Source organism: Macaca fascicularis, chromosome 4 (genome assembly GCF_037993035.2).
Source record: "Macaca fascicularis isolate 582-1 chromosome 4, T2T-MFA8v1.1".
In the NCBI taxonomy this organism is placed as follows: Eukaryota; Metazoa; Chordata; class Mammalia; order Primates; family Cercopithecidae; genus Macaca; species Macaca fascicularis.
The window spans coordinates 129464409-129479308 of record NC_088378.1 but is presented as its reverse complement, the minus strand read 5'-3'; the positions used below and the strand labels follow the sequence as shown (position 1 = coordinate 129479308).

At 48.1% G+C, this 14900-nt stretch overlaps 1 protein-coding gene across 5 annotated transcripts in view; it reads left to right on the top strand.

The window, feature by feature from the left end:
* Window positions 1-14682, top strand: part of TAF8 (TATA-box binding protein associated factor 8) — a 42237-nt gene extending 27555 nt beyond the window's left edge. For 3 of the 5 annotated variants that reach the window (XM_074038097.1, XM_074038096.1, XM_005553011.5), the window contains one exon: window positions 14202-14682. In XM_074038097.1, coding sequence (XP_073894198.1) covers window positions 14202-14225 — 24 coding nt within the window. In that variant the 3' untranslated portion in view covers window positions 14226-14682. Of the gene's footprint in view, window positions 1-7; window positions 3415-4565; window positions 5059-14201 lie in introns of those variants that run through there. The other 2 variants (XM_065544052.1, XM_005553012.5) reach the window with 2 other exon arrangements.
* Window positions 14683-14900: the final 218 nt, after the last annotated feature.

Here is a 14900-nt window from a genome sequence, read left to right as displayed (position 1 = left end):
TTTCTAGGTCCCTCTCCTGAGCTGAGAAGGAAAACTGGCTTGTACGGGGGCGCAGATTCCACCCTCCCAGGGAGTTAAAGCCACTCAAGGGAAGAAAAGAGGGTGACCTCCTCATGGCCGAGCCAAGGCTGCAGGGTGTGATCGGACATGATTTTCATGGCAAACCGTCTATTAAGATGACCTATTTTCACTGGATGTTTGGGTTGAGGAAGATATGAACAGAATAATGAGATTTTTTTTTTTTTTTTTTTTTTTTGAGATGGAATCTCACTCTGTCTCCCAGGCTGGAATGCAGTGGCACGATCTCAGCTAACTGCAGTCTCTGCCTCTCTGGTCTAAGCGATTCTCCTGCCTCGGCCTCCCATGGTAGCTGGGACTAGAGGCAAGCGCCACCATGCTGGCTAATTTTTGTATTTTTAGTAGAGATGGGGTTTCGCCATGTTGGCCAGGCTGGTCTTGAACTCCTGACCTCAAGTGATCCACTTGCCTTGGCCTCCCAAAGTGCTGAGATTACAGGTCTGAGCTACCATGCCCAGCTAATTTTTGTATTTTTAGTAGAGATAAGGTTTAGCCATGTTGGCCAGGCTGGTCTTGAACTCCTGACCTCAAGTGATCCACCTGCCTTGGCCTCCCAAAGTGCTGGGATTACAGGTGTGAGCCACCGTGCCCTGCCAGAGACTTTCTTAATCAACCAGGCCATGTGGTGGGGCATAGCAGCAGCCAGTGACTTCGTTCATTATCACAGGATTTGATTCCTTTGAAACTCAGGAGACCAGGGAAGGTGACAGGAAAGAAAGGGCTCTTTGCTGCTGTGCTTATTACAAAGAAGACTGTCCAGCGTGTTCAGGATATCTGGATCCCTCTTATTGACTCACGATTTGTGGCACCACTTTCTCATCCCAGAACTTCATTCTTATTTCTCTCCTCATCTGGCCTCCAAGTGTTCCATTGAGCTGATGGAAAGTGACTTTGTACTCCCTCAACATGTTGGAAACAGGAGGCCACACAGCACAGCTTTGATCGGGGCGGGCAGGAGTCATGAGTCTTGAGCACATACGTCACTGTGAAGGAGGACGACATGTCAGGGCTGCACCTCTCCTCCCGTCGGCATTTGACGAAAGCTCCCTGAAGTGGGGCAGCACTCTCCTCCGGAGAGATTTACCATTTATTGCTCCTCTGAGGAATGTGTGCTTGGGAACTGCCAAGTCTTGCCCCTTCTGGAAGAGGATGTTTTCTCTGACAAGAGCCTAGAGCGTCGGCTGTATTGTTCTGGGACTTGATAGAGGAGCCATGGGGTTTAAACACTAGGAAAGAGGGGCCGGGTGCAGTGGCTCATGTCTGTAATCCCAGCACTTTGGGAGGCAAAGGCAGGCGGATCACCTGAGGTCAGGAGTTCGAGACCAGCCTGGCCAACATAGTGAAATTCCATCTCTACTAAAAATACAAAAATTAGCTGGGTGTGGTAGCTCACGCCTGTAATCCCAGCTACTCAGGAGGCTGAGGCAGGAGAATCACTTGAACCTGGGAGGCGGAGGTTACAGTGAGCTGAGATTGTGCCACTGCACTCCAGCCTGGGTGACAGAGCGAGACTCCATTTCAAAAAAATAAAAAATATATAAAGTAAACAATAGGAAAGGATTTGGTGGGGTGAGGGTGCGGTGTTGAGGGCTGGGCCTCATCTCGTATTCTGAAAGCTGAGAAACATGGCTGGTCAGCTGGAAGGCTAGTGGATAGGCAGGAGTGAGCCAAGCTGAGGCGTTCTCCAAGAAGCAGGTCTGAGTCTCTCCAACCACTTTGTATCCTGTGGGGAGAACAACTTCATTCTTAATGTACTCTACAAACCAGAAAACAAGTGTTTAAGGAGGATGCTGGGCATGCTGATATCTTTTCTGGTTTCCTAAGGAAGAGCTTTTAAAACCAAATCCAAAGAAGAAAAATGCAACGACACGTGGAAGTGAACACTGGATGAATAAGCTGTTTCCCAAGTTAGAATCCTAACGTCCATATTTAACTTCACTTACTCCTCTTTGGCTTCCACAGTTCAACTCCTTTTATTTTGAGATAGGGTCTTGCTGTGTCAACCCGGCTGGAGTGTAATGGCGCTACCTCGACTCACTGCACCCTCCACTCCCCAGGTTCAAGCGATTCGCATACCTCTGCCTCCAGAGTAGCTGGGATTACAGGTGCCTGCACCACGCCTGGCTAATTTTGTGTGTGTGTGTATTTTTAGTAGACATAGGATTTTGCTATGTTGCCCAGGCTGGTCTTGAACTCCTGGGCTCAAGTGATCCGCCCGCCTTGGCCTCCCAAAGGGTCAGGATTACAGGCATGAGCCACAGTGCCCAGCCCATCTCTTAATCTTCCATTCCCTTGGTGAATGGGAACTTGAAAAACTTGGGGACTTCACAGCAGGCTCCGTGTTCTTCTGGCCTCACTGTACTGTAAGGAAAGAGCTGCTTGTCAGGAACTGAAGACGGGACGCTAGTAAAAAAAAAAATCTGGAGTCCCCAACTGGACTAAATAGGAGTTTTCCAGGTTTGTAGTAACCTGAAACTCTCCTAGATCAAAGCAGTTAGACTGGCCTATGTGGCCTTCTCAGGGTTTGTGATTCAGTTCTTAGCGATTCTTGGCCTGATGAGTTTATAAACACAGCCCCACATTCAAGCCGTGGCCAATCCCAGCTTGCTGTTCTCACTGCTCTTGGGAGGCGTCATCCCAGTCAGTGTTTCTACAGTTTCCATTTGTTGTTATTATCCAAAGTAAGCGCCTGTTGAATGCAGTTGTGCTGAGTTATAGGTGGGATTTGGAAAAGGGCTGCTATTTCTGCTGTTGAGATTTCAGAGGCTATACTCTTTTTTTTTTTTTTGAGACTGCGTCTTATTCTTTTTTTTTTTTTTTTGAGACGGCGTCTCGCTCTTATCACCCAGACCGGAGTGCAATGGCGTGATCTCAGCTCACTGTAACCTCCACCTCCTGGGTTCAAGGGATTCTCCTGCCTCAGCCCGGGATTACAGGCGCCTACCACAACTCTTGGCTAATTTTTTTTTGTATTTTTGGTGGAGATGGGGTTTCACCAGGTTGGCCAGGGTGGTCTCGAACACCTGACCTCAGGTGATCCACCCACCTCAGCCTCCCAGTGTGGGTAGGATTACAGGCATGAGCCACCGCGCCTGGCCTCAGAGGCTATACTCTTAAAATTTTGTTCTGAGGGGAGACAGGGAAAGGGTTAGACAACTTGAAACATTGACCTGCCTGTTGGTTGTATAAAAATGCATAATTCTCAATGTGTATTTATAAATTTCTATTTTTTATAACTTTATGGGACTTCTTAGAGGCAAAAAGTAGTAAACATGCAGATTAAAAATGTTTATGAAAATCTCAATAAAAATTCATAATAAAAACTTTGTAAATAAATAGAATTGTAAGCTTTGAACTTAATTTGTGTTCAAAAGTTAACAGCGATGTGGACAAATATGTCAGGCTTAGCCCTTGTGTTGGCCTAAGCACACCTGGGAACTTAGTAAAACTTTTATTTTGGAAATTTTCAAATACAAAATTAGCAAAATACATGAACCCCTGTATATGCCTCTCCAAGCTTCCACACTTATCAATAGCTTGTTGATTCTGTTTCACCTGTTTCTCCCACTTTTTGTCCTTTATTTTCTTTCCTCCTGGAGTATTGTGTGTGTGTGTGTGTGTGTGTGTGTGTGTGTGTGTGTGTGTGTGTGTGTGTCAGAGTTTCGCTCTTGTTGCCCAGGTTGGAATGCAATAGTGCAATCTTGGCTTGCTGCAACCTCTGCCTCCTGGGTTCAAATGATTCTCCTGCCTCAGCTTCCTGAGTAGCTGGGATTACAGGTGCTTACCACCATACCTGGCTAATTTTTTATATTTTTATTAGAGATGGGGTTTCACCATGTTGGCCAGACTGGTCTCCAACTCCTGACCTCAGGAGATCCACCCACCTCAGCCTCCTAAAGTGTTGAGGTTATAGGCGTGAGCCACGGCGCCCAGCTCTTGTGGAGTATTTTTAAATGCAAACCCCAGACCTGTGTCATTTAATCTGTACATGTGTCTGTATGTATCTCTGATTGATCTTTCTTTAAATTTTAATTTTGGAATAATAGATTCACAAGATGTTGCAAAAAATGTTCAGAGAGATCCTATGTACCCATCACCCACTTTCTCCCAGTGGTAGCATCTTGCGTAACTGTGGTGCAATATCAAAACCCTTGCATTCAGTTTCAGTGTACAATGTGGATTGTATATTAGTACAATCCATAGAGCTTATTTAGTTTTCACCATGTGCATGTGTGTGTGTTATGTGTGTGTTCTGTGCAGTGTCATCATGTAGATTTGTGTAACCACCACCACACAAATGGTGAAGACACAGAGCCATTGAATCAGTACAGTTCTCCCTCATGCTGTCTCTTCACAACTACATCCACCTCTCTGCTCTTCCACATCTCTCCTGGCAGCCACTACTCTGTTCTCCATCTCTCATGTTACTGAAAGAATGTGATAAATTGAATCATAAAGTATGTGACTTTTTTCTTTTTCTTTTTGAGACGGAGTCTTGCTCTGTTGCCCAGGCTGGATGGAGTGCGGTGGCGCGATCCCGGCTCACTGCAACCTCCGCCTCCCAGGTTCAAGATATTCTCCTGCCTCAGCCTCCCGAGTAGCTGGGATTACAGGCATGCGCCACCACACTCAGCTAATTTTTGTATTTTTAGTAGAGATGGGGTTTCACCATGTTGCCAGACTGGTCTCCAACTCCTGACCTCAAGTGATCCACCCACCTCAGCCTCCCTAAGTGCTGGGATTACAGGCATGAGCCACCGCACCTGGCCAAGTATGAGACTTTTTGATGTTGGCTTTTTCAGTTCTGCATAATTCACTTGAGGTGCATCTAGGTGGTTGTGTGTATCAATAGTTCCTTTCTTTTTATTGCTGAGTAGCATGGAGGTACCATACTTTAACACGGTTTCTTTAATCATTCACACATTGAGAGACATCTGGGCTGTCCAATTTGGGGCTACTCTGAATAAAGCTGCTATAACACTTGTGTACAGGTTTTTTGTGTAAACAAAAGTTTTAGTTTCTCTGTAACAAATACCTAAGAATGCAATTGCTGGGTCCTATGGTAACTGCATGTTTAATTTTGTGAGAAACTGACAAAACTATTTTCCAGAGCTGGTGTACCATATATATATATGGGGTGTGTGTGTGTGTGTGTGTATATATATATATATATATATATATATATATATATATATATATATATTTATATTTAAGACAGCCTTGCTCTGTTGCCAGGCTTGAGTACAGTGGTGCAATCTACTGCAACCTCCACCTCCCGGTTCAAGTGATTCTCCTGCCTCAACCTCCCAAGTAGCTGGGACTGCAGGTGCATGCCACCGCGCCCAGCTAATTTTTGTATTTTTAGTAGAGGCGGGGTTTCACCATGTTGTCCAGGGTGGTCTCGAACTCCTGACCTTGAATGATCCACCCACCTCAGCCTCCCAGAGTGATGGGGTTATAGGCATGAGCCACTGTGCCCAGCCGGCTGTATCATTTTTTTTTTCTCGCTAGCAATGTGTGAGTGATCCAGTGTGTCTCTACATCCTTGCAAGCATTCAGGATTATTTTTTATTTTAGCCATTCTGATGGGTGTGTTGTAATATATTAATTTGCATTTCCTTAACGTCTAACTCTCCCTCCACATCACAGCCCCAGTTCTGGCTTTGAAGTGAGGATTCTCGGCAAGCCCCTTTCCTCTGTTTCTGACCAGGAGGGAGTTAAATGGTGATTGGCGGGGTTATTCTGAGAGACCAGTAGCAACACTGGCTGGCTTTCAGGGAAACAAGTGTGAAAGATGTACCTGAGTGGGGCCAGGCGTGGTGGCTCACACCTGTAATCCCAACACTTTGAGAGGCCGAGGCGGGTAGATCATGAGGTCAGGAATTCAAGATCAGCCTGACTAACATGGGGAAACACCATCTCTACTAAAACTATAAAAATTAGCTGGGCAGGCCGGGCACGGTGGCTCAAGCCTGTAATCCCAGCACTTTGGGAGGCCAAGACGGGCGGATCACGAGGTCAGGAGATCGACACCATCCTGGCGAACATGGTGAAACCCCATCTCTACTAAAAAGTACAAAAAAACTAGCTGGGCGAGGTGGCGGGCGCCTGTAGTCCCAGCTACTCGGGAGGCTGAGGCAGGAGAATGGTGTAAACCCGGGAGGCGGAGCTTGCAGTGAGCTGAGATCCAGCCACTGCACTCCAGCCTGGGCGACAGAGCGAGACTCCGTCTCAAAAAAAAAAAAAAAATTAGCTGGGCATGGTGGCGGGCACCTGTAATCCCCAGCTACTCGGGAGGCTGAGGCAGATAATTGCTTGAACCCGATAGGCAGAGGTTGCAGTGAGCCAAGATGGCACCACTGCACTCCAGCCTGGGCGACAGAGCGAGACGTCGTCTCAAAAAAAAAAAGAAAAAAGATGAACCTGAGCTTTGTTTTTCTGGCATCTTGAAGTCTCTCTACTTCTATTCATGTGGCTCAGTAAAATAAGGCTTGGTGACATTTGTATGCATTGTCCACCACTTAACCACTTGTGGATCTGGGGCAAATCACTAAACTTCCAAATCAGTTTCTACAGAAGGGGATCATTAGGATACCTTGTTGAGGGGATTTCATGGAATGTCTTTATCATTAAAATAAAGTATGGCCATACTTTATACATGAGTGTTATTCCATTACCAGACCTTTCTTTTCTTTCCGTTGCTTTTAAAATTATAAAAGCGGCTGGGCTCAGTGGCTCACGCCTGTAATCCCAGCACTTTGGGAGGCTGAGGCAGGTGGATCACCTGAGGTTGGGAGTTTAAGACCAGCCTGACCAACATGAAGAAACCCCACATCTACTGAAAATACAAAATTAGCCGGGTGTGGTGGCCCATGCCTGTAGTCCCAGCTACTTGGGAGGCTGAGGCAGGAGAATTGCTTGAACCTGGGCGGTGGAGGTTGTGGCGAGTCGAGATTGCGCCATTGCACTCCAGCCTGGGCAACAAGAGTGAAACACCATCTCAAAAAATAAATAAAATTATAAAAGCTTGCTTGTCTCATGACAATATGAAAAAATATATGTAAAAGCGAATACTAATTGAGAACTGAACTCTTGTCAGTCACTGTTCTAAGTGTTTTACACATATGGACTCATTTGATCCTCACAGTTACCCTGAAAGCAAATGTTTTGACCATTCATGTTTGCAGTCAAGGACATGGAGGCCTGGAGAGGTCGGTAACAAGTCAGTCCACCTGGCCGCTGAGTAGGCCAGCTGTAGTCTGCACCCAGGCATTCTGCTCCAGAGCTGACTGGCACTGTTTCCTCACAACTGTTCGTGTTCTGAGGCTTAGTGGCACTGAGCACTGCTGTGTGCAAGGCGATTCCCACCACCCACCCGTGCATTCACCTGGCCTGTGAGTGGGAGGAGAAAGGGAGCTAGAAATGGAACCAGTTAAGACGGGTGATGTGGCTGGGCACGGTGGCTCATGCCTGTAATCCTCGCACTTTGGGAGGCCAAGGCAGGTGGATCACGAAGTCAGGAGTTGGGGACCAGCCTGGCCAACATGGTGGAACCCTGTCTCTACTAAAAATACAAAAAGTAGCCAGGCATGGTGGTGCACGCCTGTAGTCCCAGCTACTTGGGAGACTGAGGCAGGAGAATCGCTTGAACCCGGGAGGTGGAGGTTGCAGTGAGCCAAGGTTGTGCCACTGCACTCCAGCCTGGGTGACAGAGCGAGACTCCGTCTCAAAAAAAAAAAAAAAAAGAAAAGAGGGGTTATGTGAGGCAGGCTGAGGGCACTGATTACTGCTCATGTTCATTCCTTGATGAAGTAGATAGGGAGAAAAAAAAACTTCCATTAAAGATTTTTTTTTCTTTTTTTTTTTTAGAGACAAGGTCCCACTCTGTCTCAGGCTGGAGTGTAGAGTCACTATCATAGCTCACTGTAACCTAAAACTCCTGGGCTCAAGCGGTCCTCCCACCTCAGCCTTCCGAGTAGCTGGGATTACAGGTACACGGCACCATGCCCAGCTAATTTTAAATTTTTTGTAGGGATGGGGTCTCCCTATGTAACCAGGCAGGCCTTTAACTCCTGGCCTCAAGGGATCATACTGCCTCAGCCTGCTGAAGTGCTGGGATAGTTGTGAGCCACTTTGCCCAGCTTTATGAAGGGTTTTGATCTGTTTATGAATGATGGCTTTGTAACAGTGTTAAGGAGACTAAGGATTTCCTGGTAAGTGAAGAGTGAAGATCTTGTCAAGGGAGATGCCAGTGACCTCTCTCACTACCCCTGAGGTCCCTAGCAGAGATGAGCTGAGCAACTTTTGGTCTGATCTAAGGTGGCATTTCTGCTGGATTAAATATTGTGTTCGCACATGAGTTAGGCTGCCCTAACAAAAAGTCCCCAGAATTGAGTGGCTTAAGTCAGAGGCATATGGCTTCTATGAAAGCTGGGTGAACAAGAGTGGTCCAGGCCAGCTGGGTGACTTGGTGGTGTCAAGGCCCTTTCTGCCTCTTGGCTCCTCTGTCACTTTGGGTGCTGCTTGCATGACAGAGTATGGTGGCCACCCCATCTGCTGGGCCCAGATTCCAGCACTGGGGGAGAAGGGAGGTATATGAGGGCAAGCTTTTACCTTCCTCCTAAGCAGGACCTGGAAGCTGCACCCTCCTAGTAATACCACCCCAATTGGCTGCGAGGGAAGCAAGGAAATGTGATCTTTACCTGGGTGGCTCTGTCTAGGTAAAATTTGGGAGCTTTGTCACCGTGGGAAGAAGGAAAAAGTAGATTTGTGGGACAGTTGGCAGTCTCTGTCATAAATGAGGTTTGAGTGTGTATGCCCAGGAATGTCTTGTTGGGACAGGCAGCAAGCCCTCTACTAACAATGCACCCCCTGACTTGTACCATTAGTTTTCCCAGCCTGTCCCAGAGGCCAGCAGGTAGGTGCTCCTCCAGGATGGGGGCCCCTCAGTGGGGCCCAGCCCGCTGCTTTTGCTTCTGGCGTGTGACTATGCTGGCTGCCCCTTCCTTCTTCCACATTGTTCCTTTGACTTCCATGACACTGCCCCACTTTCCTTGTTATTTTTGGCCTTCCTTTTCTTTCCTGGCACTTCCTTCCCTCCAGTCCTCTCAGCTGTGGATGGTCCCAAACACTCCACCTCTGTGTATGCATGGAGATGGCTCATCTGCTTCTCTACCTCCAGCCATCATCTCTCCAGGACGCCTCAGCATCCAGCTGTCCGGTGATACTTTCATTTCAACATGGCCAGAGTCGATCTCCCTTTCCCCCAAAACCACTTCCACTCCACAGCTTTCCCACTTCAGACAAAGGTTAGAAACAGTGAGGATAACAGCAGCCAACCCTTGAGTGCTTACCTTGACCTGGGACCTGGGACCTCAGCCTGGATGGCATGATCTCATTTTCCCAGCTCCCTGGCTCAGTCCCCTAAACTGAGACCTTGGAGTCTTCCTCCTTGTGTGTCTGTATCAAGATGGTCACTGAATTGTGCCCCCTCTTTCTTCCTGGCCAGTCTGATGCTGCCTCCCCGCATGACTGATCAGGTACCCTGCTCTTCCCCAGCCGCCATCCCTGCCAGGGCCATCTTCCCACAAGCCCTCGCCTTGTCTTCTCTCCCCTGCAGTAGGATTTGCAATTCCTCCCTCGTGCTTTTCACTCCAAGTCCAAATGGCCCAACCAGGCTTCTGAGGTCGTCTGCCAATTCATTGTTTCTTTTGGATAATTCATTTTTCTTTTCATTTAGTAAATATCAATCTATCAATCTGGGCATGCCAGGCGCTGTACCAGCTCTGAAGATACCATGGCGAACAAGACAGACATGGGCCCTGCCTGCAGGGAATTCATTCCAGTGGGAAGACATACAAAGAAAACAAACCCACAATTATGACAGACAGTGGAGGGGTGCTAGGAAGGACATAAGCGAGGGTCTTCACACCCTGAGAGGAGGCCATTCTCATCACTGCTGTATCCCCTGCCTTTGTTAGAGCTCTTCCTCCCCATCACCCCCTAAATCTTGCCTGTCTTTCCAGCCTCTGTAGCCTCTCCAGATTACATTGATCCTCCCCTTATTCAGTCACTCATTAAACAATTTTTTTTTTTTTGAGACAGTGTCTCACTCTGTTGGCTGGAGTGCTGTGGTATCATCTCAGCTCATTGCAACCTCCGCCTCCCAGGTTCAAGTGATTCTTCTGCCTCAGCCTCCTGAGTAGCTGGGATTACAGGTGTGCACTGCCACACCCAGCTAATGTTTATAGTTTTAATAGAGATGGAGTTTCCCCATGTTGGCCAGACTGGCCTCGAACTCCTGACCTCAAGTGATCTGCCTGTCAGCCTCCCAGAAGTGCTGGGATTATAGGTGTGAGCCATGGCACCTGGCTCTAACATTCAACAAACACTTATTGAGCTTCTGTTACACACAATGCTGATACAGATGTTGGGATACACTGGCGACTAAAACAAGGTTTCCCCGCTGTGAGTTTGTGAGCTAGCTGGGGGACAGACAGCTCACCAACAACATGTAGCATGACGAACTGCAGACAAAACTCTTCAGACACTGAGTTAAAGAAGGAAGGGGTTTATTCGGCCAGGAGCATCGGCAAGACTCCTGTCTCAAGAGCCGAGCTCCCTGAGTGAGCAATTCCTGTCCCTTTTAAGGGCTCACAGCTCTAAGGGTGTCAGCGTGAGAGGGTCGTGATCAATTGAGCGAGCAGGGGGTACGTGACTGGGGGCTGCATGCACTGGTAATCAGAACGAAACAGAACAGGACAGGGATTTTTACAATCCATAGATAACATAACCGGTTAGGTCAGGGGTCGAGCTTTAACTACGAGGCTTAGGTCAGGCAGGCCCAGGCCTGGTTTTGGGTCTGCTTTCTTGGTTTCGGGTCTGGTTCCTAGGCGCCGGGCTACTGCCTTTATTTTCACTTCTTTTTCCTTTTCTGAGTATAAAACAATCTAAAACAATATGAAAGGGTCTGTCTCTCTTCTCTCAAACAGACCTGTCGTGTCAGGTGGTGAAGTTAGGGTCCTGGAAGGAAAGTGACAGTGTACCTGGGTTGGATATTTGAGGAAGGTTTAATAAAGGGCTTACTTCCAAAGGTGCAGGCAAGGTCCAGCGGAAGCACAAGGGTTGGTGTAGTACCTGGGCTGGGAACAGGGAAGGGGAGGGGCAGCTAGAACCTGGGGAGAGGCCCATGGGAGAGGCTTCTGCAAGAGCCCAGGCCTCAGGTCCAGGAGCCCTGCCAGCCCACAGAGCCCTGCAGGGAAGGAGCCAACCCGGGAAATCAGTACCCTCACCTCCCTCTCCTTCCCTCCCCTCACACTGTCCTGCCTGCTCTCTGCTGGATGGGGTCGGCTGTTGTGAGCCATACCAGCGCCAGCCTGCCAGGGCCTAGGAGGGTGCATCTGGAGGGGCGGAAAGAAGTGATTGCCACATAATAGGGCAGCAGGGGAAGGAGCACTCGCAGCAGGGGTTGCTGTTTTGGGAGGGGTGGGAAGGAAATTTCTCTTTGAACAGAGCCCTGAATTTATTGAGGGGCCGGCCACATTGGAGAAGCATTCCAGGGAAAGGGGACAGCAGGCATACTGCTCTGAGGCAGGAGTGTGTGTGGCTTCACCACAGGAGGCTGGGTGTCTGGAGCAGAGGGAGCAGGAGCGGAGTGGGGCAGGGTTCGGGGAGGAGCTGGGCGGTGCCTGCAAAGCCTCATGGGCTTGATTCATTCAGATGGAGACGGATAGCAAGGGAGTGACAGGAGCTGACTCAGGATCATTCTGGATGGAGCAGGTATGGGGGATACTATTTCTCTTACAGTCAGGTCCACATAGTTTGGCATTTGCCAAGCACAGTTCCGTAAGGGGACAGCTAGCCACCCTAAGACCTGGGGGAGGTTAGTCCTGGCCGCAAGAGAGCCGGCCAGCCTGTCAGCAAGGCCAAGTGTGACTCCTTCCCATAGCCTGAGCCTGTACCAAGGGAGAGGGAGGAAATATAAACCCGCAGCTGACTCCCCTCCCCCGGGGAGTTAGCAGTGTAGTCAGGGAGACAGGCAAACACACAGGAACCTGTTTTAACTCCATTCACCAAGACAGAGAACAACTGTCATTGGAAGGCTAGACTTTAGGACTTAAGTGCTGAGGCCGGGCGCAGTGGCTCACACCTGTAATCCCAGCACTTTGGGAGGCCAAGGTGGGCGGATCACGAGGTCAGGAGTTCGAGACCAGCCTGGCCAACAGAGTGAAACCCAGTCTCTACTAAAAATACAAAAAAAATTAGCCAGGCGTGGTGGCAGGCGCCTGTAATCCCAGCTACTCCCGAGGTTGAGGGAGGAGAATCGCTTGAACCCAGAGGGCGGAGGTTGCAGCGAGCTGAGATTGCACCACTGTATGCTAGCCCAAGTGACAGTGTGAGACTCCATCTCAAAACAAAAACAAAAACAAAAAAAAGACTCAAGGGCTGAAGCCTGTGCCAAGTTCCCAATGGGGTGGGGTTAGCAGGTGAAGCTTCAGGAAGAGGTGAGTACTGAGCGGAGCGGAGCGGGAGGGTGGAAATGGCCTGGGGGAAGGTGGGAGGGCAGGTGAGGGGAGTGTTGTCTCACCCAGCCTGCGAGGACTCAGCCACTGAACTGGGGTGTCTGGGGTGCTCCAGCTCAGCTCCTGAGGCTTCCGAGTCCTGAGGCTTCCGAGTCCTGAGGCTTCCGAGTCCCTCTTGTAACATCTGCTTGGAGGCTGGTGTGGTGTCAGCTGAAACCAGCCTTCTCCCTTGTGAAGCCAGCAGAGGCTCCCTCAGCGGCATTGGCCCTCAGGTTGTCCCTCCCCCTAGGCAGATGCAGTTTGGGAATGCCACCTCTGAATCAGGGTTGCCCCCGGAAGGAGTCACTGGAACTGGGGGGTCCTCCTGTAGGTTTCTCTGGACGGTCTTTCCCATCGTTGTCATCTGGGGTCCAGGGTTGGAAAGGGCCCCGCGCCAGCTGCTTTACCCAGTGAGTTCTTGATGTTCTTCAGAGGCTCTTACATGGATGGTCAGGGCATAGCCATAAAAAATATTAGAATCATGTCCTTTACAGCAACATGGATGGAACTAGAGGCCATAATCCTAAGCGAATTAACACAGGAACCCAGAAAACCAAATACTGCATGTTCTGTCACTTGTAAGTGGGAGCTAAACACTGAGCACCCATGGACATAAACATGGAAACAGTAGACGCTGCAGACCACGAGAGGGGGGAGGGAGGGAGGGTCCTCGGTCGAAAACCTACCTATTGGGTACTATGCTCACTACCTGGGTGCAATATGCCCATGTAGCCAACCTGTACATGTATCCCCCATATCTAAAATAAAAGTTGCAAAAAGCAAGATTTATATACAAAGATGTGCATCATAGCTTTATTTATAATAGCAAAAGACTGGAAATTAGCTAAATGTCCCGCAGTGGAGAATTCTTTTGTTTGTTTTTTGAGACAGAGCCTCGCTCTGTTACCCAGGCTGGAATGCAGTGTGACAATCTCAGCTCACTGCAACCTCCATCTCCTGGATTCAAGCAATTCTCCTGCATTAGCCTCCCGAGTAGCTGGGATTACAGGCGCCCGCCACACACCCGGTGAATTTTTGTAGTTTTAGAAGAGCCTTGTTGGCCAGGCTGGTTTCGAACTCCTGACCTCAAGTGATCTGCTGGCCTTGGCCTCCCAAAGTGCTGGGATTACAGGCGTGAGCCACCGCGCCCAGCCCCCAACAATGGAGAATTATTAATAAATGATTACATATCCGTAAGTTTCAGTAATGTGGAAACATTAAACATTATGTTTTGGAAGAGTACTTAATGAAATGGAAAAATGGCAATTATATATTAAATGAAAATATCAAGATGTAAAAATAATGTGTATACTATGATTAAAATTATATATTGTACATAAATTCATATACTAAATCAATAATAAATAGATGGACAGGGGCTTCAGAGGCTCTTACAAACAGCTTTGTGGGTACAAGAAGAACCCCCTGAGCCTTGTCAGTTTTTGCCATAATGAAAGAGTCCTGGGGCCACACATTCTATTTCTTTTGAACTTTGTTGTGCATTCATTTATGAGTTTTCCTCAGCTGTTGATAGTGGGTTTTTCATTCTTCTGTTTTACTTAGGCGCATACTGAAAAAAGTTCTTAATTCTGCGAACATCAACTTCCCGTGCCCAGGTGCAAGTGTGGGGGCAGCTGGCCCAGGGTAGAGCTTTGCCATGGACTCTGGCGCTTCTGGAAAAAACATTAAGGTATTTTTCCTCCCCTTGGAGCTTGTGGCCTACCTCATCTCCATTTGATTAGTAGTTTTTCTTTTTCTTCTTTGTTAAAAAGTTATTTAATTTTGAATAGATAATATATGTATGCAGTATAAAATTTAAAAGACAGAAAAAGATATAAGTGATAACAAAATATCTTCCTCCTCCCCTGTTTCTCAGAGGCTCAGACCTCATCCCTGGCAGCTGCTATTATGTTACTGTTAATATGACCTTATGTATTCTTCCAGAAATATTCTGTGCATCAAATGCAAATACTTATATTTTCTACTTCTCAGTGTATTTTTTGGTGACGTTCCATGTCAGTAATAAAGAGCTTCTCTGGTTCGTGGCTGCATGGCCTTTGTATAATTCTACCATAACTTATTTCCCAGTCCCCAACTGATGGGCGTTTAGGTGGTTTCCAGCCCTCTGTTCTTTCAAGCATTGATGCAACGAGCAGCTTTCTGCCTGTGCCATTTTGTTATGGGTGTCCACTGAGTGTGGACAGATGTCGCCCAGGTCTCAGAATGTGTACCAGTTGGCTCTCCTGCACGAGTCCCTGCCTG